The sequence below is a fragment of the Mustela erminea genome, chromosome 3, assembly GCF_009829155.1.
Source record: "Mustela erminea isolate mMusErm1 chromosome 3, mMusErm1.Pri, whole genome shotgun sequence".
Taxonomy (NCBI): domain Eukaryota; kingdom Metazoa; phylum Chordata; class Mammalia; order Carnivora; family Mustelidae; genus Mustela; species Mustela erminea.
Genome location: NC_045616.1, coordinates 69523670 through 69550639, shown reverse-complemented (window position 1 = coordinate 69550639; position 26970 = coordinate 69523670). Strand labels below are relative to the sequence as shown.

The 26970-nt window shown below is 42.3% G+C and overlaps 1 protein-coding gene across 7 annotated transcripts in view; it reads left to right on the top strand.

Moving 5' to 3' along the window:
- MAST4 (microtubule associated serine/threonine kinase family member 4) overlaps window positions 1-26970 on the top strand; it is a 552196-nt gene that overhangs the window by 329284 nt on the left and 195942 nt on the right. The window contains exons 1-2 of one of the 7 annotated variants that reach the window (XM_032336084.1): window positions 11321-12546; window positions 16456-16536. The exons of 5 other annotated variants lie outside the window; for them this stretch is intronic. In XM_032336084.1, the coding sequence (XP_032191975.1) occupies window positions 12500-12546; window positions 16456-16536 (128 nt within the window). In that variant the 5' untranslated portion in view covers window positions 11321-12499. Of the gene's footprint in view, window positions 1-11320; window positions 12547-16455; window positions 16537-26970 lie in introns of those variants that run through there. One more of the 7 variants, XM_032336081.1, reaches the window with a different exon arrangement.

The window sequence follows — 26970 nt, the reverse complement described above, 5'->3', positions numbered from 1 at the left end:
CCCATGGAGCCGGGAGCCCAATGCGGGACTCGATTCCGGGACTCCGGGATCATGACCCGAGCCGAAGGCAGTCGTCCAACCAACTGAGCCACCCAGGCGTCCCCCGGTTTCTATTTATAAGACTCCAGTGTGATCCCCATCCCTACCCAGGGTGCCTTCAGCTCCTACCAAAGACACTAGAGAACCCCATCCCCTCACAGACACTGACCTCAGAGGCCCCACTTTGGGGCCCCCAGCCTCCTACCACTCTCCTATAGCCCCTCCCGGTGCCCCTTACCTTTCAGTACTGATGGTGCCTTTGTTCTTCAGAACATAGATCTCAACTTCTTCCCCATGCTTCCCGCACTGTTATGGGGAGCAAAATTATCTATATTTTGTAGAGAGAGCTCTCTATTTGTAGGGGATGCAGGGTCCCAGGCTGGGTCCCTGTCTTTGTGTATAAATTCTACATTCCATTTTTTTTTAAAGGAAATAGAAGAAATCTTTTATCCATTACCTCCTCTAGAGCGTACCTTGATAGCTTGTGCAGCTTTCTCACAAGCCTCTGTAATTTACCCTGATATTTTTGTGCGTTGTCCATTTTTGGCAAAGTTTTTTTTGTTTTTTAACAAGTACCTCCAGCTTACCTTCTGGATGATGTAGCTAACATGGATCTGACTTTATGCACTATGTTTCCAAAAATACTCTCAAAAATAAAATTTTGGTGTTAATCTAATATGTTGGATATCTTATCTAGAAAAATGTTCCTGGAATGATTTGGTCGAAAAAGTCAGTGTCTGTACTTTATGTATGATCTGGAAAAAGTGTGGTAAACTGTAATAACATAAAGTAGTTGGGTCAGAAAATTTGACTTAAAATCCTGCCTTAGTCACTTAGAAAATATATAATGTCAGGGAAGCAATTAATTGTCTCAGTCCCAGGTAGCTCTATAAAATTCACCCCTGTCCTTGAGGGTGCTGTATTTTCTGCATATTTTCCCCTGGATTTGTCATCATATTCCATTTTCAATTATTTCTTCTGGCTCTGATTTAATTTCCTTTTTTAAACATTGCTTCATTTGTAAATTTAACAAATAATGATTTAGTAAGCTGTGTGTGTATTCTTATATGTATTGTCTCAAATCCTGTCTGGAATGATGCTGGGTATAAATAACTTTCCAAAAATAGGAAGTGTGTTTGAAAAGTATGTGAGAAAGCTGTAAAGCCTCAGAAAGAGATTCTTTTTTTTTTTCTTTTATAAAAGATGCAGCCTGAGACTTGAAGGAATCTCCAAATTCACAAGTTTGAGGAATTTTCACAAAGTGCACACATCCGTGTTACTTAGCACTAGCTCAAGAAACAACACATGAGGGGTGCCTGGGTGGCTCAGTGGGTTAAAGCCTCTGCCTTCGGCTCAGGTCATGATCCCAGGGTCCTGGGATCGAGCCCCGCATGGGCTCTCTGCTCGGCAGGGAGTCTGCTTCCTCCTCTCTCTCTGCCTGCCTCTTTGCCTACTTGTGATCTCTGTCTGTCAAAATAAATAAATAAAAATCTTTAAAAAGAAACAACACATGATTTCTACCTCAGAAGTCCTCATACTTCCTGTCATTCCCTCCCCGATGCTGCCCACCTATCCCCACAGCCACTGTGCTGACTTCCAGAGGAAAAGATTGGTTTTACCTGATTTTGAACCTCATATAAATAGAATCATAGGATAGGTACACTTTTTCTTTTTTGGTTAAATTGTGGTTAAATATACATAATATAAAATTTGCCATTCTTTTTAAAAGATTTATTTATTTATTAGAGGGGTGGGGTAAGGACAGAGACAGAGGCAGTGAGAATTCCAAGCAAGTTCCATGCTGAGCGGGGAGCTCCGTGCAGGGCTCAATCCCACAACCCCAAGATCACGACTTGAGCTGAAACCAAGAGTCAGACACTCAACCGTTACCACTCACGCATCCCTAAAAGGTACCATTTTTAAGTAAATGGGTCTATGGCATGAAGTACCTTAACTTTCTTGTATAGCTATCATCACTGTGTACCCACAAAACCTACTCATCTTACCAAACAGGGAGACTCCATGCCTGTTAACAGTAACTCCCCATTTCCCCTTCTCCCCAGCCCCTAGCAAGCACCATACTACTTTCCATCTATAAATTTGGCTCTTCTTAGTACCACATTTAATGAAATCCGACAGTCTTCTTTTGTGGCTAGTTTGTTTCTCTTAACATAATGTCTAAAGCTGTATCCATGTTATAGCATATGTCAGAGTTTCCTTCCCTTTTGTGTATAGATCATATTTTGCTTACATGTTGGTTTTTTGTTAGACACCTGGGTTGCTCCTAACTTTGGCTTCTGTGAATAATGGTGATACGACCATGGGTGCCCATATACTTGTCCAAGTCTCTGCTTTCATTTCTTTTGTATATATACACGGACGTGGCATTGCTGAATCATAGGATGATGCTGTTTTGTTTTTTGAGGCATCACCATGCTGTTTTCCACACTGGCGGCATTATTTTACATTCCCACAGGATAGTAAAACTTTGCTTTCCTCAACATTATGCTTGTAGGATTCATCTACATTGCTGTGCACTTATAGGTCATGTATGCTCACTGCTGTGTGGCTTTCTGTTAGTTAATGTGCTGCAGTATTTATAGCTGTTCTCTTGTCGATGGGCATTTGGGTGGTTGTAGGTTCTGGCCATGATAGATAGTATTACTGTTACAGTGCATTTTATAGTCAGGACTTAAGGATCTGTGGCTTTGTTTAGCTTTTTAATTTTCTTATATTACGGGAATAAAAATGGTTACATTTATGGAATTATTTGTACTCCTAACAAATAATGATAATCTTTAGTATCTCAAGTGACAGAATATCCAGCCTACGTTGGCCTAAAAAAAGGGACTTGTTGGATCATATCCTTGGAAAGATTCAGTGTCTGGCTTCAAGCATGGCTTGGTCCAGGGCTCAGACAATTTCATTCACACTCAACTCTGCTCTTGGCCATGTTGGTTCCATAATAAATGACAAGCGCAGGAAATGAGACAGTGTTTCAGTAAAGGGGAGTCAGATGAAATCCAGAGATATAGCAAGGGATGACTGCTATCTACAATAGCTCATCTTTTCTTCTTTCAATTTTATTCTTATCGGAATAATGTACATACATAGTTTTAAAAATTAAATAGTACTCTGAGGCTTGTGAAAAACTGTAGAAATCTACCTCACTCTTCCCACTGTCCAGGCCTGGTTCCCTGAGAGAACAGCTTCAACTCTCAGAACTCTTTCTTTAAATGATGTTCTCCATATTTCAGAACTATGCAGTTTTGTTGCTCTCTTTATCAACCTGGACATTATATATTGACTTCCTAATATGGAACATGGAAACGTAGTTCTTAATTCAACCTCTTCTACCTCCTTTTTCTATCCCCCAACTTGCCAGAATAGTTAGACCACTGTTATGGTACAATGTTTTTGGCTAAATCAATATTCAGTATTCATCTTAGGTTATGTGCATACTGGTTTCCTATTGCTCCTGTGACAAAGTACCATGAATGTGGTGTCTTAAAACAACACATGTCATCTCAAAGGCCTGAACTGGATCCTAGGAGGCTAAAATCAAAGGCTGCATTCTTTCTGCAGGTTCTCGGAGGGAAATCTGTGCCTTTCCTTGTGCGGCTTCTAGAAGCCACCCATGTTCCTGGCTCCCGGCTGCATGGCTCATATCTCCCTCCAGTTGTGTCTTTGACTCTGACTCTTTTGCCTCCTCCTGTTCCTGTGTAAGGACCCTCGTGATTACATTGGGTCTTTTGTAGATAATCCAGAACAATCTCCTCTAATGTAATCACATCGGCAAAGTTGCTTTTGCCATGCTCAGTACACAGATTCTGGGGAGTAGGCCATCTTCAGAGGGGTCATTATTTTGCTACCACTGTGTGTGTGTGTGTGTGTGTGTGTGTGTGTGTGTATTGTTTATTTTATTTCTTATTGTATTTATTATAATATTTTAATATTTTATATATTAAATATATGTAATATTTTTAATATTTTAATTTTCTTTATCTTCTCCTCCCTCCTCATCTCCTCTTTCTCCTCCTCTTCCTCGCCACGGATTCTCTTCCCCCTCTTTCATACCCGTGTTTCTCTTGGAGTAAATAATTTCTGTATTGTTCCTCCCCTCAGACTTTATGCAGCCCACACGAATCCTTCCCATACTCTTTACACAACTGTAAAACCTCTGTGAGCACTTTGCGCGTTACCCGCCGCACCAGCTCACCTGCAAGTCCCCCGCCCTGGAGCCTCTTCCTCAGTGCGTCGCCACCGTTGCCTTCCCAGCCAGGCTGTGCGCTGTCCGGGGCTGACACACGGCTGTTTTCCGGGGATGTCCTCTCACCGTCGTGACCACCATCCTGCTCCTTCCCTTCACTCATCTCCGTGCATCACCCTTCCCCCTCCTGCATTTCTCTGACACGGTTTGCTTCCTCGCTGAGGGGCAGCACGTCCTCCAGTCATTTCTTGAGAAGGTGTGTATAGATGGTAGATGGGGTGACTTTTATGTCTTAAGCTATCTTCAGCCAATTATGTAGATGACAGTGAGGAACTGTCTCTGTTGAAAAAGGGTCTTACTTTTGTGGGGGAAGGAACAAGAACAGGAGAGGGTAGGAGAGAAGAGCGGGTCAAGGAGTGGAAGATGCCTCTGCCCTGATCTTCATGCGTCAAGGCTCCCTGGGACAGGGTCTCTCTTACTCACCTTGCTTCGCTAGTATCGTGCTCACTGGAGGCACGTAACCTCGGTTCCTCAGTGAATGAACACACACAGACGCCGTCGTGGTGTTATCTGAAATTGCTCTATGAAGCATTGGAGAATCTTTAGAAGCCATTAGCTGCGTCTCACAAAGGCCTGCTTGAAGAGTTAATTCCACTTATTAAAGATACCGTTAACATTGAAACCAGATTCCTTATCTCCTTGGCCCATAGGACATAAAACTTGTTCCCACTTGAACTTTTATTCTATTCTTCCTCCTGCTACACTGAACGTTATCATTCCCTAAGAACCAGACTTAGGTGTGATTCATCTCTGCATATCCTATAATGCCATGGTTTATATAAATGCTCAGTAACAATGTGTTGGATTTCTGCATATCAGACATAGGACCTTCTTCATGACCATTAAATGACTTAGCCTTGTCCCCAGCTTCGGAGGCTTTGCAATTGCTCTTCTCTCTGCCTGTCGTTCTCTGGTGCCGTCTCCTCACCCTTCGCATCCCACCGTTGAAACTCACACATCACTCTGTTTTCCCCACCCTGATCTAAGGGTGCTGTGTACTCCCGGGTCACTGACCATCATCCCACCTGTGCTGGCACCAGAGCAGTACCCGTCCTTATCTGAAATGATTCCATCTGTGTCCTTACTTTCTTTCTCCAGCTTAAATGGATTCCACAGATGGGTTTCTGTCCTACCCACTCCTGTATTCTGGCACCACATATAGTGCTGAATGAAATGGATGAAATGAGAAATACTGGCTATTAAGAGAGTGAAAATGTTCATAACATGCTCTGATTTTTACTGGACTGCATGAGTGATGAAAGGAGGTAACATACATCTTTTCTGAAAGTTTTCCTCAACCACGCACAGCTTTTAAGGATGTATAAATAGTTGAACATTCAGGGAGAGTGATGCTCTTGCCTTAGGATTTCGTACATCTTGCTTTGCAAAATTCCCTATCTAGGTTGCTGGCTGAGTGTGGCCAGGAGACACTGTTAATTAGGTTTCTGTGACTTACAGATACTTCTGGGGCTCTGGCTATAAAAAGTTTTTCCCCCTGAAAACAGGACAGAGGCATCCACAGACACTTAGGTTGGCAGTATTGCTGAGAGAGGAAACGGGGGATGAGAAGTGAACAATGCCTGCTCTTTTTTTTTTTCTTTTCCCTAAACGAAGTCCAGTGAAATCAGAACCAAAATGTTTCAATCTAGTGAATGACACTGAGAGTCCTACAGAAATTGACCCTTAACTTTATAACAGAGTTTCTAGAGTTACACTATTCACTTGTGCTTGGATAATTCCGGTGTGGGGGCTGTCTTTGTGCATGGTGAGATGTTTTGCAACAACCATGGCCTCTGTACCCCTTTCCTCTCTGGTTGTGACAACCAGTCATGTCTGGAGGCATTTCCTGGTTGAGGAACTCCCTGGTTGAGAACTACCATTCTAGAGTGTGTGTAGAACCACCCAGCCTTAAACTATGCCAGTGGATTTCTTTAGAACTCATACTTACACCATTAAGTGTACAAGGGTGTTCCCTCCCTGTAGCAAGAGAAAGCTGCTCAACTTCAGCCTTGTTGTGCGGATGTCTTCTCAGTCATTCCGGTGTGGTTTCGAGCTGTGTTCTCTCCACATTCCACCAGCACACAGCACAGTGCTCTAATGTTTCCTTAGGTTCCTTCTCTGCGCACAAGTGAGTGTGCACCTAGTACTTGCTGTGTGCTTTCCAGCCGGTAGGGGTCTTTCTGGGTCTTCCTGTGGTGTATGAACAAATCCTGACTCTCCTCTTTCTTGGATGCCACTCTCTGAGCTGCCGGTACTGTTTGGTTAGTTATCAAACACTGTGAAGAGCTGTCATTGTAAGAAGAAGGAGGGTGAGTGCCCTTAGTTGGTAATTGTACCGATATGGGGAGACTCATTCATTCATTTTTCAGATTTTTTTTCTTTTTTTATTGAGGTATAGTTAGCATACAGTGTTATATTAGTTTCACGTGTACAATGCGTACAATGTAGCAATTCAATGATTCTGTACATTGTGCACTGCTCATCAAGATACGTCTGCTCTTAATCCCCTTTATCATTTTTGACCACCCCACACCAACCCCCTCTTTGGCCATTACCAGTTCTCTGTATTTAAGATTTTGTTTTGTTTTGTTTTTCTCTTGTTTTTCCATCTATTCCTTAAATTTCACCTATGAATGAAATCATATGGCATTTGTCTTTCTTTGTATTATTTCACCTAGCCTTGTATCTTCTAAGCCAATCCATGTTTTTGAAAATGGCAAGATCTCATGTTTTTTTTTTTGGCTGAGTAATATTCCTGTGTGTAGGTGTGTATGAACACAGACATATACACTGCATTTTTTTAAAAAGTTTGTATTTATGTGTCAGAGAGTCCATGTGCACAAACAGGGGGAGTGAGGGGACAGAGGGAGAAGCAGGCTCCCTCCTGAGCAAGGAGCCATGTGGGGCTCGATCCTAGGACCTGGGGATCAAGACGTGATCAGAAAGCAGACACTTAACTGACTGAGCCACCCAGGCGCCCCTCCTCTGCCCATATTTTTAATCAGATTATTTGTTGTATGAGTTATTTTCCCTTATCACATATATCATTTGCAAATTTTTTCTCACATTCAGTAGGTTGCCTTTTCATTTTGTTAATGGTTTCTTTCACCGCCCAAATCTTTTGGTTAATCCCAATAGCTTGATTTTGCTTTGGTTGCCCTTGCCTGAGGAAATATATCTAGAAAAATGTTGCCAAGACAAGTGTCAAAGAAATTACTGTCATTTTCTTCTAGGGATTTTATGATTTCTGGTCTCATATTTAGGTCTTCATTCATTTTGAATTTATGTTCATGTTTGGAGATAGAAACTTATCCTGTTTCATTCTTGTGCATGTTGCTATCCGGTGTTCCTGGCAGCATTTGTTGAAGAGACTTGTCTTTTCCCCACTACATATTTTTGCCTCTTTGGTCTTAGATTAATTAACCATATAAGCATGGGTTTATTTTTGGGCTCTCTGTTCTGTTCTCTTCATCTGTGTGTCTGTTTTTGTGCTAGTACCATACTGTTTCAATTACTTCATCTTCATAGTGTATTTTAATTTTTTAAAAAGATTTTTATTTATTTATTTATTTGACAGACAGAAATCACAAGTAGGCAGAGAGGCAAGCAGAGAGAGAGGAAGGGAAGCATGCTCCCTACTGAGCAGAGAGCCCGATGCGGGACTTGATCCCAGGGCCCTGAGCCGAAGGCAGAGGCTTTAACACACTGAGCCACCCAGGCGCCCCTTCATAGTGTATTTTAATGTCAGCAGACATTTATTAAATATCTGAATGGACTGTTCTTGGCACTGGAGTTAGAACACAGTTACTTCTTGGAGCCCACAGTCCTGTAGAGGAGAGACAATAAATGAATTTAAAATATGTCTCAAGTCACAGGTGCCGAGAAGAGAAATACATCAGAAAGAGAAGGAAACAGTTGGTGGAAGGGATGCTTGCAACTCCAAGCCTGGTCAGCGAGGTTGTAAAAGCCACTCCATGGGATGTTTGGATGACTCAGGGGACAAGAGTTGGTGGCAGACAGAGCAGTCAGTGCAGAGGCCGTGAGATGGAAGTGGTTTTGGGGTACCAGAAGGACAGTGAGGAGTGGAGTTCAAGGACAGAGGCCAGGAAGGGTGGGGGTGTACATGTCACATGAAGCTTTGTGGGCACGGTGAGAACTCTCCAGTTTTTTCATTATGCTAAATTTCAGGCAGGTACTGCAGAGAACAGTGTAGCAAACTCTTCATATGCCCATTACCCAGATTGGTAACACTACTTTTACTAATTAATATTATATCTTACTCTCCCTCCCTAGATTATTTTGAAGCAAAGCATACTTTATTTAACCTGTAAATATTTTTATGTGTATCTCTGAAAGATAAGAAATGAAAAGTGATCCTGATCCCAATATTCTCTTAAAATAGTTAATATTACTACATACCTAGTCAGTGTGTGTGTCTGTTACCCTGATTATTTCCAAGTATTTGATTATGTGTGTGTTTGGTATCAGGACCCACACAGGTTCACAGGCTGCCATTAATGGATTTGTCTCTCCATTCTTTTTTTTTTTTTTTTTTTTTTTTTTAAAGATTTTTTATTTATTTATTTAACAGAGAGAAATCACAAGTAGATGGAGAGGCAGGCAGAGAGAGAGAGAGGGAAGCAGGCTCCCCGCTGAGCAGAGAGCCCGATGCGGGCCTCGATCCCAGGACCCTGAGATCATGACCTGAGCCGAAGGCAGCGGCTTAACCCACTGAGCCACCCAGGCGCCCATTGTCTCTCCATTCTTATTTAACCCCTCCATCTCCTTCACATCCCCACTTGAACATTTTGGTTTAAGATACCAGGTCCTTTGTTGTGGTTTTCACTTTTTCCAGTCGAGCTTTTGCGGACCGCGTCTCTCTGTCCCTGTGTATACTGTAATCGACACTTTGATGTAGAAGCTTGATTGTATCCTGTGGTGGTGCGGCTTTTTCCGTAGGATTACATCATAGATGTTGCACCAAGAGGCACAGAACACTCAATCATCATGATCATGGCTTAGATCCAATCATTTATTAGGGTTTGAGAAATGGTACTCTAACTGGAGCACTCTTTCTCTATTCACCTGTTGGAATAAAGAGAAGCATTTTCTTACCCATAAAATGCAGTCCATAGGGAAATCAGGATAAGTAGTAATTTTTTTTTTTTCCAGTTTTCACAATGAATGGGGTAGCTCCCTAGCATCTTCCAAGGGGCGCCCTGCCTGGCTGGTTCCCTCCCTCCTCCCTCCCTCTCCGTCTTTCCATCTGTCCTTCCTTCCCTCCCTTCCCCCCCTTCCCTTCTTCACTCTTTTCTTACCCCCTTTCTCCATTCTCTCCTTGAACTCATGGCATTAAACTTCAGGTGTGTTCTAGTACATTACCATTGTCATTCCTATTCATGCTCGATTTTCTGGGGCTTTTTGGCTAAGTTTCCTAGAATTTTTAGGCCTTACTTAGAGTGAGAGAGAAACTGTTGGAGTGTTTTGAACACAGGCGTGCTTTTCTGGAAAAAAATCACTCTGGAATTTGTGTATCCCACAAAGCATAGAGAGTGCCAGGGAGGCAGTGGAGAGATCAGTGAGAAGAAAATTCTAATCATCCAGCCAGGCAGGACATTCCTTGCATCAGAGTGGTTCAGGGGGAAAGAATGGTGAGAGTCTGGATATTTTTACATTGCATGGGAATTTATTTGGCACACAGAGGAGGATGGGGAGTTGGGTATTGGATATTTTAAAATAAGAATAAATTCAAGGGAAATTATTTTGTTGTCCATTGACAATGTGGAACTAAAATTCACTTAAGATCTGTGTAGAGAAGTCTTTTGAATAAAATTCTAATGTGATTCTTTTTTTTTTTTTTTTAAGATTTCACTTATTCATATGACAGAGAGAGACACAGTTAGAGAGGGAACGTAAGCAGGGGGAGTGGGAGACGGAGAAGCAGGCTTCCCGCTGAGCAGGGAGCCTGATGTGGGGCTCAATCCCAGGACTCTGGGATCACAACCTGAGCTGAAGGCAGACGCTTGATGATTAAGCCACCCAGGCACCCCTTTAATGTGATTCTTAAAGTAGCTTATTTTCAGAAAATAAAAAGTTCAGAAAATTTAGCTTTTGGGGAGGCAGAGTGGAATTCTTTCTTTCCTTTTTTTTTTTTTTTTAAAATCATAACCCTACTTTTGCCATGCTTCCTTTCATGCTTTCCCTAACTTTAGTGAGCAAAGTTGATCCCCCTTCTACTATATCTTTATCATTTCTTATTGTTATACTTTTCATATTAGTTAAAATGGCCTCCCTGTGATCACTACACAATGTCTGTGTTCCTGGTATGGATTTGCTACCACTGAGAAGTCCATATGGTTAGTTTTCTGTAAGCCCACACAGTAGGAGACGTCGTTACCTAGTTAACAAATACCTTGGAGCATGTTGGCGGGTTAGGGGTTAGAGAAGGGTTCTGGGAATATTTTATGAATCTTCTCTAGCCCACACGAACTTTGGTACAATTAGAAACAGGTGACCCTCTAGATGGATGCAAAGCTGAGGGTATTTTTGTTTAAAATGGGGGGGTGGGGAGGAGGTGGAGGTTGTGGAAGCAGCCCAGAGCGATACGGCAGGTTTGGCAGGGTGGGAAGCAAGCTGGACTTCAGGCTTCACATCCCCCCCCACCCCCTCCACCCCCGCCGCTCAGCCCCTTTGTGAAGGGCACAACCTGAACAACTGCACATGGCACCCCTGCAAGTGAAGGCCTTTGGGATAGGGGAATAAATACACCAGCATCTAACCCTAGCACTGTCACCAGTTGTGCGCCTTCAGTTTCTTTGTCTGTGAAATGATGAAATTTGACTTCATGGTTTTTTTTGTTTTTTGTCTTTTTAAAAGACTTTATTTATTTGACAGACGGAGATCACAAGTAGGCAGACAAGCAGGCGACAGAGAGGAGGAAGCAAGCTCCCTGATGAGCAGAGAGCCCCATGTGAGGCTCGATTCCAGGACCCTGAGATCATGACCTGAGCCGAAGGCAGAGGCTTTTAACCCAGCGAGCCACCCAAGCGCCCCTGACTTCATAGTTTTTAAATGTAACTACTCAAACACGGTTGTTTGATCACAGATTGGCTGTGTGGACCAGCAGCAATGCTTGAGAGTGAGAATTCTTGCTAAAATAAAATTTAATTTGATCAAGTACTTCTCAGCAGACCGGTGGTGACTGAATTTTAAAACATTTTAAAATGCATCAGAAGAAATGAGTCAGATATGTTCTTCATACACAACAATGGAAGTACACTTAGTCCCCAGTTAGGAGTACTGTGCAAAATTGTGTTATTTGAATAAATACAGTATGAAACTTTCCGGCTTCCAAAACGTACGTTCTCCCTTTACTTCCTTATTCATATTTGATTGCTTTTGTAAAGTATGTAGCACCATGGTGTTCTTAAAAATCACTTTTCAAAAAATAAAAACACAAGCTCCTATCTCTTTCATTTCCAGTTGGTATTTCCCATCGTAGGGTTTTGCCTGTTCATACAAGGGTTTGCTTCACATCAGAGTTCAACATCCCCCAAATTAATGCAGTTAGTTTATTCCTCTTTCTGATGATTGCCTTATATAGAAAAAAATCTAATTGTTTTCATTCGGCACCATTCCCGGTGTCTTTCTTGTGGCACCTGAGTGATTTTGTTAACTCCACCAAAGGAAGAGTCAACAGAACTTCTCCCGGTGGCCCGATTCTATTTGAGAGCATCCCTGGGAGGTGGGAAATAGTTGAGGTTGGCTGAGATAAACTCTTTCCCAAGTATGATACTGTTGCTTTATATATATATATATTTTTTTTTTCCAGCCTGTATGATGAAAGGACTTTTCATTTCACTGAGGTGAAAACTGGGTCTGTGAGTGGAGCGACTTTGTTTTAAAAAAAAAAAAAAATCAGAAACCAATTACTTGATATGCAGAGCTGAAAGCCTCATTCCCTTAACGAAAGCAGTGCAGTGTGCTCCGCTGTTAACCTGAGGAAGGCGGCTGACATCTCTTGATTACTGCTAGAGGTGGAAGGACCCAAACTTGCAGGATCCCCCTCCCCCTAGAGAGATTGTTAGTCCAGTCCTTTCTAGAGGTTCGTTTTGGCTCTCTGTCATCACCGGGACGCTGGCAGGGAATGTGTGTCATGGTTACAATACAGTGTGGTAACATACAACAAGCATGAAAGCCCAGCGGGAAAGGCTGCAGATTCCGGGGCTGACCTTGGAGTAAGTATTGTCTGTCTTTAATATTTTAATGCTTTCTGCATGGTACTCCGCTTTCCTGCAACCAATAGCTCTTTAGCATTTGTTTGTACTGCCAGCCTCAGAGCACCGCAGTGTGAGGTGGAGGAACATGTCTTAAATGCATGGCTTTTGGTTTTCAGCGGAGGGGGAGAGCCAGACCCTGCATTTTGCACTGCAGTCAGGAGAAGCGTGGCTGCGTATGTAAAGTTACTAAACCTCAGTGCTGGAAACATCTTAACAGCTCATTGTGAAAGAATGCCTCAGCAGGCCATGGTGTAGCTGTCTTTTTCTCCTCTCTCACTGTTTGTTTATCCCCATGCTGCCTTTTTCTCAAGAAAGGCCTCTGTCTGCATTGAATAACAGGAGACGTGACAATGGATTAGAGTACAAGAGAAGGGTTATTTGTAACGTTCATTAGATGTGATCCATGTTTTATTTGTGCAACAGAATATTAATGAACTGGAGTGCATTTTGAGTCCTCTCTGCAGTCTCCAGCCACTGCATATGCAGTGTTTACCTAGTTGAGGATCTGTGTTTGCTTAGCTGGTTTTTTTTTTTTAACCCGTTAACTCATCTGACTGCCTTCTGATTTGATGTCGCCCCGTGAAAATGCCCACATCTCATTTGTGGCGCAGAAGTTAAACATCTGTGATGCAGGAAGTGTCAGCAAATTTTTATTTTAAATCTGTTAGTCAAAGATGCAGGAACTGTGAGTTAGTCTGTGCTTGGCACGCCGAAAATAATAAACAGTCACATGTAAATCTGGTAGGGAAAGAGAGATACCCCTTTTTCTAACTTCCAGTGAAGATAGAAAATTACATTTTAGCTGAAATTCATACAATCCCAGTCATTTTGTGCTGGATTACTTCCAGGGAAAACCTGCAGGAAGAGAGTGCTTTGTCCAGTTCCAAGTATTGATTATTCCTCTTAAATCCTGGATATGCATCATATGAGGGAAATTATTACTCTGTTAATAATAAATTAATAAAAACACTACATTTCTGAAGTGATGTGAATACTTTTCTAGTCAGTCCTTGCTCTCAAATTTTACACTGATTTTTTCTTAACAAGTACTTGCTTAGAAAAAGTTAGAGGGCTCTTAGAACCCTCTTGCTAGTTGTGGCATTTTTCATAATGGACATACAAGCCATAGTTACCCATTGTCCATTGCCCCGTGCCCTTCTCTAACTCCACCCTAGCGTTCAGCCCTCACCGTCCTCATGGCACATCCAGTGGCATGCACTCAAGGCACCTCTCTCTGGCATTCTGGAAATGCACAGCTCAGATGCCAGTGTTTTTATGCTTAAGACCCAGGGTATGAACCCCAGCATTGTTTCACCTCTGTTTCTGGTTGTCCCACTTACTCGTTTTTTTCAGACTTAGTAGTATACATCCTTCCACATTATGCCTTGTTCTTTTGTTTTTAGCATCTTGTCCACTTTAAGAGGATACACTTGAAAGGAACTTCTTACTACACAAGCTCAGTTGTATCAAATGTTCTACCTATAATGTGAGAGTTCGAGGTAGGCCACAGATTTTATGACGTTGTCAATGATGACCCAGTGCGTATGGATCAGCTAAACCCGGGGGGTTCCCTGGATATTGTGTTGGATCAGGTCACACCCCCTGGGTCTAGCCTCTGAATGTTACTGCACATTTAAAATCGATTACTCCTCCATTCAGGGAGCTTGACATGGTAGACTAGGGATCACTATTAAATGTCACTGTAGTGTTAGCATAAAATTTACTGTGAACATTTTGCTTACCTTGAAACGTAAAATCCCTCTTAGATAGACATAGTTAATTTTACATTCATTCATGGAGAAAGCAAATTCTGCAGTCTCTGAGTAAATTCATTTTCTAACCACTGCATAGAAATATTCTAATGGGGGGGTCTTAAAAATTACTGATTTTATTAAAAGCAGATTTAATATGTATATTATTTTAATTATTTGGGGACTTTATAACACACCAGCTACATGGAGTGGTTCTTGAACTTTCTTCCACAGATAATACTATTTCCCTTTGAGGAGAGAGTGTCCTGTAGGCACTGCGGCCATGGGCTATGACACCAGTGTGTTTTATACTCTGTAGATACAATTCAGACTTTTCCATCTGACTTAGCAATAACAGGAATTACTTTTCTGGATTTCTGGATATGAGATAACCAGATGCATAAGTATTTCAGAAGTTAATGGATCATTAATTTACTCAGAAATTTCTGATGTATAGATAGCATATACATGGCTTTACAGTTTCTGAGGAAGTAAGTTGCTTTTTTTCTTTTTCTTTTTTTCAATATAAGGGTAGAAATTGGTTCAAGGATAGAAATAGACACTTGGGAGCACGTATGATCCCTGTCTCAGCTTGGCACCATGGCGTGGTTTCAGTGCTTATGTATGCCTATTTTCAGACCCAAAGGGACAGATAAGATTGTACTGAGGTTAAATAATGTCTGTATCAGTAGACATTCCTGAGAGTTTTCCAATGAGCTGCTAAGTTCAAGTACAGCATGTTTAAGAGCGGTGGCTTTTGAACGTGCTCTGAATGTATAAGGAAATCCGTTCCTTAGTTTACTAAGTAGTGGCGCCAAACCGGAAAATGGTTTTAAAAGATTAAAACAAAAAACAAAAAACGTTGTGGAGACATTTTATTAATAAGTGGGAGCATTTGGAGCAGTAATTTTATCTTTCAGTTTAAGACAAATACAGCCACATCTCAATTATCCATATAATGGGAAACAAGGACCGATGAGAATTTGATAAGCCCAACTCTGATTTTAGCCACCGTTGCCATTTCTCTGTTCAGTAAAGGGCACAACCAGCTGGAGTCAGACAACATACAGCTCCAATCCAGGACCCCTTCTCGAAGATAGGCAAACATCCAAGTACGGTGTAGGGTCATGGCCAGTAGAGAGGAACATTCTAAAAGAATCTCGTTGCACTGTTGTGGGAATTTCTCCTGCTCACTTCAGCCAAAGAGTTGGTACCAGAGTACCTGGCTATTTCTAATTTTGTTTTTGGCGTGTAAAAATAATTGGGAATTGACAAGCATTAGATTCATACTTTGATAAATCCATTGGCAAAATTTTTGAGTGGGATATTTGACAAATTTAAGTTATATCTCTTCCCTAAAAAAGGAAATATAGGAGGCCAAAAGGAAAAAAGATAAAGGCAATGTAGGCTCACCACCCTGTGATGAATATTTGAGATCTGGCTGGTGAATGGGCTGGATAGTTTGGATAGATTGGTCGGGGTGGGGATTATAATGGTCCTTTGACAGATGAAATTAAAAAAAAAAACCTCTCTAGAAAGTAAAATAATTTATAGTAATATGTGTAAGAAATTTTCACATTACCTATTATAAATGTAAGAAACAGTTTTTACCCTTGCCCTTGAGAATTACAGAAAATGATGTTGGGTGTTTTTCACGGCAAAGCACTTAAAAACATATCTTCCTATTTGGAAATGTTTGCCGCTTTGCCTTTTTAAAAACTATAGTATTTAACTTGAATTCTGTTGTCTGATAACTACCTCCCTCTCGTTCTACTGATTTACCATTGATTGTTGATCAGAATATACTGAGTAAAAGAGGACTAGATTTTCTTTGCAGACATCACAGAAGGTACCTGCTAAGTTGCTCTGTGACAAAGACAAGGCATAAATGCAAATGGCCGTGGTAGCTTTGAGGCTGTCAGTTTTCCGAAGGAAGCACTGCCCTTGTTCTCTAGTTCAGAGCTGGAAAATGGCAAGTGGTAAGCTGATCGCCTCGGAGTATTGATAGGCATGCCACAGGGATTCTGGCCTGAAGGGAGCACAGTCCCTTACATGAGCATTGCTATTTTTACTGCCATCATTTCCCCAATCGGAATGACATTATTTTAACTTTCAGTCTCACTCCAAGGAGCCTGAGTCCAACCCCATCCAGCCCAGGCAGCCCCTGTAGTCCTCTCTTCGCTTTCCACTTCTGGAGGTAAGCGCGCTCCAGTGCCGACCCGGCCTGTGGCTGCTTTGTCTCTGCCTTCCCTCCCCCCCAGACCCCACAACCTATATTGGAACACCTGTGACTCTGCAATACACAATTCACCGTCCTCTCCGACTGTCATCTTAGTGTTAACAGAGCAAGGCAACAGAGTAAGGAAGACTGACTGAGTTGTTTGCTTGGTGATTTACGGGAGCACCTGGAAAATGTACGGTGCTTCTCCCAGTTAGCTCATCTTAACTATATTTCACTTCACGCCTGGTGATTAGTTGTTTAACTCCTGTGCGTGTGGTAGTTTTTCCTCTCGCTTTCTTAGGAGACGATCTGCTGAATTGGACAAATTTTGACCTGTCTCTTACAGTACAACTTATTACAGTTTCTAGAAAGTATTTCCCAATTCAAATTAAAGTATTGTAATGTGGGTTGCCAGAAATTAGTTTATATCCATCCTGTTATTTACAGGACAAAATGTTTAAATTGTCTAAAAGGATTAGAAATGTTCATCTCTTTTAGAACTCCCAACGACATCTCCGCCTTCTCATTCACAGGCTGATGTAAATTATTCTTTTCTTTTCTTTCAAGAAAGATCTCCCAGGAGCTCTACTTATGTTTTAGCCCAGTTTGTTAAAAGAATTCATGGTAGAAAGTACTGTTCACATTGTATGTGTAATACCTATGTTCTATTAATATTTTCATGAATTCAGTGTCTGGTTAGAGTGGGTCTCTCCATACTTAATTAGAGGATACACGTATCCTCTGCAGTACCCAGCCACCACCCCCCAACCTTTTTTTTTTTAATCCTAAGAGAGAAAGTGGAATGAAATTCTCAGTTGATGGAAAGAGTGACTGAAATTATTTTTTGTTACTGAATACCTTTTTCTGCACATACTCAAATGAATAAAAAAAAATTCATGGCCATTGCCTATCACTGGGTCAGTTTAACCTATTTGTTTCTCTTATTTTCTAAAATAAGACTGAACTAAAAATTTGTGAAGAAGAATTGACTGGCGAAATGAATTAATGACTTTGAACTTTGGTTCTCCCCTTCTGCTGATAGGATTATATTTATTGTAAAAGTGACTTTCAACATTAAAGTTCCATGTAATAGCTTTCATAAAGCATATAATATATGCTCTCTGAATATAATAGATCCTAAAGCATGGGAATTGTTTTCTGACAATCCAGAGAATTTTCCTGAGCTTATAATTTGTCTCCTTTTGGTGATCCAACTGAAAGTAATTGGACTCTCTTCTGAATTTTTTCTTCAGCGTAACATGTCTTCATTAAATGCTCACATTCCCTTTCTTTTTCCCTTTCTCAAGACAATAAGCTATTCAAAATGCAGGTGCTATCCGTAGTAGGGGGGAAAAGAGTCTGAGACGAACGCTGTTGACAGGATGGAAGAGGAGGGGGTTGAAAGAGTGCTTTTGGAGAAAGATGTATTGGACCTGGTGATAATTGAACTGGACCTTGAAAAATAAACATAAAACAGTGAAGGAGGTATGCAAATGTGGTACTCTGTAGACAAGCCGTGTGTAGCTGGAACTTAAGACGGATAAAAGAGAAGAGAGCCAGGAGTTGTAAAGAGCTTGATGTGGACTTAGAAATTAATTTGGGAGCATGAAAACTGAGCTAAAAAGTTTGACTTCCATTTTGTAAGCATTCCAGAGTTCTGAATCAGGAAAGGACCAAGGCGAGCTCAGACTAAGAAAAGTGAACCTTTACCCTTAATACCCTTAGTGGGTATTAAGAACGGATGGGATTTCAGGTGGAAACTCCAATGAGGATGCTGGTACAACACTTCATGAGTACCAAGTCCTGGATTAGGACCAGTGCCATGAATTTAATTCACATGTGCAAAGTACTTTATAGTCGACTAAATGCTTTCATATACTTGATCTCATTCAATGTAATCCACCATTGTAAGACGGAAAGGGATAATGCTTCTGTTTACAGGTGAGGATGCTAATACACATAGAGATAAACCTGCTTTGCTAGCCAAGGATTCAGAATGAAGTCTCGTATTTTTCCACTGTGACTAACTTAAGATACATAGTGCTCTGAGATCATTTATATTGAATTTTAATTATCTGGTTTAGGTAGACCTGTGACCTCTCTTTGTCATTTTTATTTCCCTGGTGCTTCTCTCAATGCCTGGAATGTATTAAGTGTTTCAGAAGTGTTTATCAAAGAATGAATAAATGAGCAGATTGGAAGGAAAAGATGTATTAGTTAAATCACAGCTCACACATGAACCACCAAATAGAGAATGACTCACATTCTCACTCCCAGACCAAGAGCATGAGAGACTCACTGCTCCACATGGTGATTTAGGGATCCAGGGGGCTCTTTAGCACATGCCGTCAAGTTTGCCCTGGGCATCAGCTTCCAGTTGGTGAAATGGGAAGGGGCATGGGAGGTGGTGAACTGCCAGACATGAAGATGGCACACATCAGTTCTATTCATATGGCATGCCCAGGATCTACCGTTCTGACTACACCTATGGACAGGAAAGGCTCAAAGTACAGCTTACTTGTATTTGGGAAAATGAGTTTGCTCAATAGTTAGCAGTCTTGGTCAGAAAAGTTGATGAAAGAAAGTCACCAATGATCGGTCTTCAGTAAATAATTTCAACTAAATGATGGGCACTGAGATTTCTAGCATTAAATGAATAGACCTCAAGAGAGCAGAGTTTGGGAGGGAGGAAAGTCGTCACCCTGAGTCTGACCTTGAACACCCGGAGATATCTCTAGGTTGTGATACCTGGTTGTCAGCTTGGGACTGGGCATCCTTCATGGTGTGCCCCCAAATAATAGTCTTTTATGAATGGAGAGATTCCAAATACGTTCATGCTATTACCACCAAACAGGATTTATTGTAACACTGCACGGATTTTTCTTTCCTTGATTATGATGGATCAGGTTTCTTCTCTGTTCTTTTTTTATGAGTAGTGTTTGCATGTCTAGGGGGAGAGTGGTGGTGGGGAGCATTCACAGTGTATGTGCCCTTTTGAGGTGCTGACACACAGTTTCTAAATATGGCAATGGAAGATTCTGTTCCTTTCATAGTAAAGCCCTGGAGGCAGACTATGCTGAGACGGGAGTTAGTGTTCCAGCTCAGGCTTCCTGAAGGTTGCCCAGAAACAAGACATCTGCAGATTCTAGGGCAACTCTGATGCTAAATGAAGTTTAAGTTGAGCTTAGTCCATCTTGGGAGCAGAACCTTGCACCATTGCATGGAGACCACAAGGTAGTTTGAGGGGCTGTGGGCTCATGGGCAGTGGGCTGCCTCATTAAACCTTCAGTTTCGTGCTGCTGGACGTCTTCCAGAAAAGCCAGCTTCCCACTTAGCTGGAAGGATGCAGAAGTCATTCCTACAGCCAGCAGAGCAGTAGGACCCCATACAATTCCCAAAGTCCCTTCTGCCCTGAAATTCCGACACCTTTGTTGTCTTCCAGCAGGGCTGGAGAGCGATCCAAAATACACAATTTGTCAATGACATGACCGGGAACATCTTAAAAACCTTGATTGGAATTTCTGCATGCCTTCCCTTTTCCCCGTCTGAGCCAATCAGAGTGACTCAGGATTTCCATAATCCTCAGTATTTCATAAATTGGTGACAGTTGAGTGTCTGGTCATATAATGATGACGTCAGTGCCTCATGAGCAATTTGATATGACCCGTGTCTGCTCCTAATCTCGACTCTGATCATGTAGCAAGGTTCTAAGGGAAGCTGCCTCGTTTTACATTCTCCATGTCTTTCTTGGCACTTAACCTGCCTCGCCCTCAGTAGGGACTCAGTAAGTAGCTGGTGGCTGGCTGCCTTTACTCAGCAGCTGCATTTCTGTTGTGATCGAGCATGTTCTTCTGTGTCTCCATTTCATGCCCCAGCTTCTTGGTGGACAGCCTCCCTTGGCACTTCCATGGCACTTAGTACACTCCTCCTGTTGGACTTCTTCCATCCTTAGTTTACCTCTCCATTTGTTTCCTAGAGTCTCAGGTCATAGACACACAGTCAGCTCTACTAGACTCGGCAACGAAGCACATATTCCATTTCTTCTTAGGTTCCCCCGAACCCCCATCGCCCTACATCAGCTGTGACTACAGTCACACAGGCCACATTGCTGGTAGGTCTCAGGACTCGTTTCTAAGAAGAATATCGCCGCTGTGCTACACATCCCACAAGGACAATGTGTTTTGTCTCTTTTTCTTCACAGATGTATCCACAAAGTCTAAAATAGTGCCTGACACACATCGTAGAGTCTCCTTAAATATTTACTGCTGGAGAAATGACCATTATCCTTGGGGCTCAAGGCTCTACTGATGTTTTTAACCTGTCCTCAAAACATGGCCTATGCTTCTATAGTATGTGCACTTTTTTAAAAAAGATTTTATTTATTTATTTGACAGAGAGAGAGATCACAAGCAGGCAGAGAGGCAGGCAGAGAGAGAGGAGAAGCAGGCTCCCCGCTGAGCAGAGAACCCAATGCAGTGTTCAATCCCAGGACCCTGAGATCATGGCCTGAGCTGAAGGCAGAGGCTTAACTGAGCCACCCAGGTGTCCCTAGTATGTGCACTTTGAGAATGGTGTTGACACTTGGGAGAGGTAGGGCGTACATTTTGATTCTTTCATAAATACTAAATGATAGCCATCAGCATGTAAAAACTGACCAGGTATCAGTTACAAATGAAGTAAGATTCAAGGCCAGAGTAGACCGGCATTATCAAAGAGAGGTGAACCCCAGAGTATATCAGAGACCGAACCTCACTCTAATGAGGGACTGAGAAAACGATCTCGAAGTCGTGTTAGATCCCACACCAAAGAGGATACATCACTCAAAGGGAAGGTAGATGATACTGTCATAAAAGAGGGCATCAGGGGCCAGTGTCACCTAATCTCATTTTGCTAAGAGCTTGTCCATTTGTCCTGTTGCTGCTGGGAGGGTTCCTGGCTTCACAGCTTCCTGAATGCCCTTCATTTGTGGCCATGGTGAGGGGGAGACGTAACAAGTATTTACCCAATACATGGTTGTATGTTATGATTTTGTGTCTCCTTTACCTGGGGAACCTGGAAGCATAAGGAAGTCACATGACGGCTAAACCCTTCTTGTTTCATTGACTTGATAGTATGAGCAGGACCATTTCTTTTTAATTTTGGTTTCTCCACTTTAACTTGATGGAGAACATTGAGCAAATCGGAAGAAGCTGGTACCAGATGGCATTTTTTTTGTCCTGTATGAATTCCAGTTCCCGTGCTTTTGTGAATGTGATGGGTTTAATGAATTGCCTTATGCATACTTGAATTTTATTTCAGAATTGCTATGTAGAACTGACTCTGTTTAGTGCACACAGTCCTAGGACCGGCTCCGCTAAGCAAAGCTGAACTGGATCATGAATGCTCTGCTGTTCCCGTGGGTGTGGGTCTGGGTAGAGATGGGGAACGCTGGCATCAGAGGGGGGTAGAGGGTGTGTGGACTGGCTGGTTAGGCACTTCCCTGGGCCCCACCCCACTTTCTGCCTCTGCCACCTCCTGGAAGCTTCTGTTGCTTGTAAGAATCCAAAGAGGCAAGAATGAGGTGACGTGTGTGAGGTAGTCCAAGAGGGGATAGCTTGGGAGTAGACTCATGTGCGGGAACGGGGAAGGGTGATTAATAAGCTTACTGCAGAAAGATGCTTTGGGAGTTTTCCTTTGAGTTTCTTTTTCTAGAACACTTTATTTTATTTTATTTCATTTCATTTCATTTCATTTTAAACTGATATGTAAACTTAGCTGTAACAAAGTTACTGAGCCTAAGGCACTAAGTCCTGTGAGGTCAGACAGCAGGCAGAACCCTCAAGTTCACTGGCGTCCTGGGAACGCATGCGTCCTTTCCTAACCTGTGCTCTTGCATTTGCAGGCATCTGCCTGTGCCACCCCCAGGGCGGCCTTCCAGGGCGTTTGTTTCTGTCATGATGATTCTCAGGTTTTAGTTAAGTGTTTATGTTTTCATGTGCTCTGCTCTCCGGTTTAAGGACTTGGTTGAGAGGCCAACATGACTAACTTAGCTACTTGCCTCACTGTTATCTTAGTTCTCATTTGTCAGGAGCTTGCTGCATACCCAGGGCTGCTCTTCGTCCCTCACAGAGATGAGTTCATGCAGTTGTCACAATGTGCCTGGGAGGCAAGGCTGCTGTTGTCATTCTACAGACGGGAAAATGGAGGCACAGAGAAACAAAGTCACATGCGGTCAACACACATCTTGGTTTGCCCTGGTTCTGTTCCATTTATGCCTGTTCTCCCAGGGTGGTTCTTGAAAGGCGTTCCCTGACTTTCAAACCCTCCCAAGTGTGGGCAACAAATTATACCCACCTACCTGTGTCAAGAAGGCGGCCTAATGGGGTTCAAACTAAAGCATCTGGTGAGAGAGCCCGCATTCTCACTCAGCGGCGTGGAGGTGAACTCCTTCAATACCCTGGAGTCAGCAGTCATGTGAAGTTTGCCTTCTGATTAGAATATTCTATTCACAGGAGAGTTGATTTCATCACTCCATTTGGAGTTTTTCTGCTTGGGTCACTACATAAGTACATTTTTCAGTCCTCTGTTGAGAGTGTGGTTATGGAACTAGGGAGTATGTTTTGAGTTGGGGTGCCCTTTTTTTCCCTTTGTATAAAAAATTGATTTCAGACAGAGCCTAGATCGTGCAATGAGGGTTAAATTGGTTTCACTTGATAGTCAGGCTGTGCACCCCAGCAGCTCTGTTACCTTCTGCTGTGCTAACCTGAGCAGTCTGTGCTGGGTTCCCTCAGCCAAACTGGCCTGCTTTGCCTGGGGGCTGACAGCCTCTCCCCATTGCTCTGAGGGTCCTAGGCCCTTGGAGCTCTACTAGAAGCCACACCTCCTCAGGCTTGAAGAAGGAACCTCCCCCCCCCGCCGCCCCCAGCAATGTGCAGGGAGCCAGGACTTGCTCTGTGGCATTCCCCATTAAATGTTTGTGTGACCCTACCATTCAGGAGCAGTCATTATTATGGTCTTTCTAGACCAAATATTGGGTAGGAACAACTTTTTTAATTTTGGCTTTAGAATATATTTAGAAGATAAATTTTAATATTTAGAAGATACTCTTGGGGAGTTTTAGCGGCTATCTCTTATTTACATAGTCATCTTGGGGCAGATGAAGAAATTACTTTGCTGTGTGTGTGTGTGTGTGTGTGTGTGTGTGGCTGAGGGAGTGGCGGTTCGGCTCTATATTTTCTTTAGTTTCTGTATTGCTTTTAGACTAGAAAAAAGAGATTTCACATCGTTTTTTAAAACCTATTTCCTGTACTTAAAATGTTGCTGCAGCCATTAACACCCACCCTATTGATCAGAGAATGAAGTTGTGATATTCCTTGAAAGCAGAAGATGGTGATGATAATACAAAGGTGTCTCAGTAAGTGAATACAAATGCGGAATTAAAACATTCTCAAGTTTCTCCGGCAGTAACATGAGGATAATAATACTTCTTGGAGGTGTTTTGAGAATTAATTAGGCAGCATTTGTGAAAAGTTCCAAGATGAGTGTTCTATTTTATTATTATTAGCTTCATATTGTTCTTGGAAACACAGTATTGAAACTGAGCTACAGAACCCAACCCTTGTATGAAAAATATTGCATATTCCAACATGACAGTGAGTGATGAGATATTATGAAACTGGGATAACTGTACTAATGATCGCAAGTGAATAGGAGATGAGCTAAATTTCATGGCTTCTTAGGCTTTTTATGGCTATTCCCATGACAGTATGCTCTGTTGAGTCATTACCTGATCCAGTTAATAAAAACTTTGGTGAAGGGGCACCTGGGTGGCTCAGTGGGTTAAGCCTCTGCCTTTGCCTCAGTTCATGATCTCAGGGTCCTGGGATCGAGCCCCGCCTTGGGCTCTCTGCTTGGCAGGGAGCCTGCCTCCCCCCCTCTCTCTGCCTGCCTTTCTGCCTACTTGTGATCTCTCTGTGTGAAATAAATAAATAAAATCTTAAAAAAAAAACAAAAAACAAAAAAAACAACTTTGATGGCGTTACACCAAAGTGACCTAACATTGTTTTTCCAGGAGTGGTGTCAGAATTTTTTTTCTTTTCTCTTTAAATAAAATATGTATTTGGCTCCATCTTAACCAAGTTCAGAGTTAAAATCATCTTTAATTGTCCTGCCACCCCCCACCTTTTCCTAGTGTGTGTATATGGCAGCATGTGAACATATCCTCCATCAGGAAGTCCTGTTGATTCTTTGCAGTCTGCTCTGCTTACTCCTTCTTTAATACTCCCCTAGTCTGAGCCACTGTCACTTCTCCCTGGATGTTTGTAGTAGCTTCCTAACTTAATGCTTCAGTTCAGCCTCTGCCTTGCTAAGGTCTGTGCTCCAGCCAGCTCTCTGAGGGATCTCTATAGGGTAAGTCACTCCTCTGCTCAGAGCCTTCCAGTGGCCACCTTCCCGTCTTCCATGAGCTGCCTTCCTGCTGCCTCTCACTCATTTCCTTCTGGCCACATTGAGCTCTGCTTTTTCTGGGCCGTCCCAACTGTGTTTGTATCCGCACACATTGCCCCCCTGGTCCTGAAATACTCCACCCTGTCCTTTCACCTTTAAACATTTTTACAAATGCAGACCTACAAAAACAAGTTGGAAAGATGGTACTGCGAATGCCCTTACTCCTCTTGACTCACCAGTTCACACTTGCCACCTTTGCTTTATCTTTCTGCCTCCTTCCCTCTTAGCCCGTAGGTAGATTTTTTTTTCTTTTGCTGAACCATCTGAGAGTACTTCGCAGACATTCACTATGCCCTTAAATCCTTCAGCATTTATCTCTGAAGAACAAGTACATTCTTTTTCATAGGCATAGTATCATCCTGTCATTATTATACTATCAACTTAAGCATGATTACAGTGTTATCTGGTAGGCAGCCCATACCACACTTCTCTAGTTGTCCCTAAAAAGTTCTTTTTGTTGTATTTTTAAATCCAGGATCCTAGTAAAGATTATATATTCCATTTAGTTGCCATATCCCTTTGGTCTCCTTTAAATTATAACAGCTTTACCTGTTTAGAATGGCTGGGGGATTGGGAGTAGGGGTGGGAGGTGTTCTCTTCATAATGTTGACATTTTTCAAGCCTATAGTAAATGCTGTGTTGACTGTCCCACAATTTCACTTTATCTGGTGGTTTCCTCTTCACTAGATTCAGGTTAAACATATTTGGCAGGAACAGATGATGTTGTCTTCCCCAAAACATCGCATTTGGAAGCCCAGAATCCCACGTCTGCCAGATTTTTCCCTTGTGGTACCATGTTTTTTGCTTTATTAAGTAATCTCTGGAGTGACATTAAGAGTCCGCGTGAATAATTGTCTCCTTCTCAAGCTTTCACCCAATGGATTTTGCATTTATTGGTGACCTTGAGTCAGTTAATATCTTGCCATTTGTAAAATGACAGTTTTTTGTTATTAGTTGGTGTTTTTCAGTTAAAGAAGAACTTTTCCCCTCCTTCTCCTCCCACTGTTGGGAGTATTACTATCGATTCATGTATTTTTTAAGGCATAAAACAGAAAACAAATACATATTTGGTGTGTAATGACCCAGGGCCATCATTGCGCTTTTTGCTGGTCAGGTTGTCTCAGAATTCATCAGTGGAAATTCGTTCAGGCTGACTACTGGGTCATTTTGACATGACCGTCTTAGGGGTTTTGTTCGTTTGTGTCTGTTTTCTAGCATTTCTTCATTTTCCAACACAACAAGGTCTAGCTGCGCAGGAAGAGTAGTGGATCCTGATCACCAGTCACCTCATCGCCCCTTCACATAAATATCTGAACTAAACCTCCCTGCCACAGAGGGCCTCCTCTCCCCCAGCCCCACCATCTCCCTTTCCTGGTTCATTATGTTTCCTGCATCGTGGTGCGTATCCGCATTCAATCTGTAACATTTATTTGCTGTTCATCTAACCCGTTCACCACCGGGTCCCTAGCGTCTGAGACCTAGAACACCCCCAGCAAATAGCTGTTGAAAACCCGAGTGAGTTTACCCCCATCTTGAGCCTCCTTCAAGCTCTTCCAGATTACCTGCTGCTTTTCTATTCTTGACACTGAGATGAATCGAGCTGCGGGATTTCCTCACTCATTTGTCTGGATTTTGTCGCAGTTTTCACACCTAGCGGTCCTCCTGTCTTTGGATTCTGGCGATATTTGAAACTCTCACGAACAGTACAGCATGGATGACGTTCTAGCCAGGTACTCGGCGATTCTCTCTTCTCCAGCTACTCGGAGCAGACGGGCTGGCTATTTTAGAAATAACAGATGAAGCACTTGACATTATGTTAGAATTTTTACCGGCATACTCGTGTTGGGAACGGAAAATTAAGTAGAACAGAGGTTTTATTTTCTAAATGAACAAATAGCCATTCATTCTGTACATAATACGTTAAAA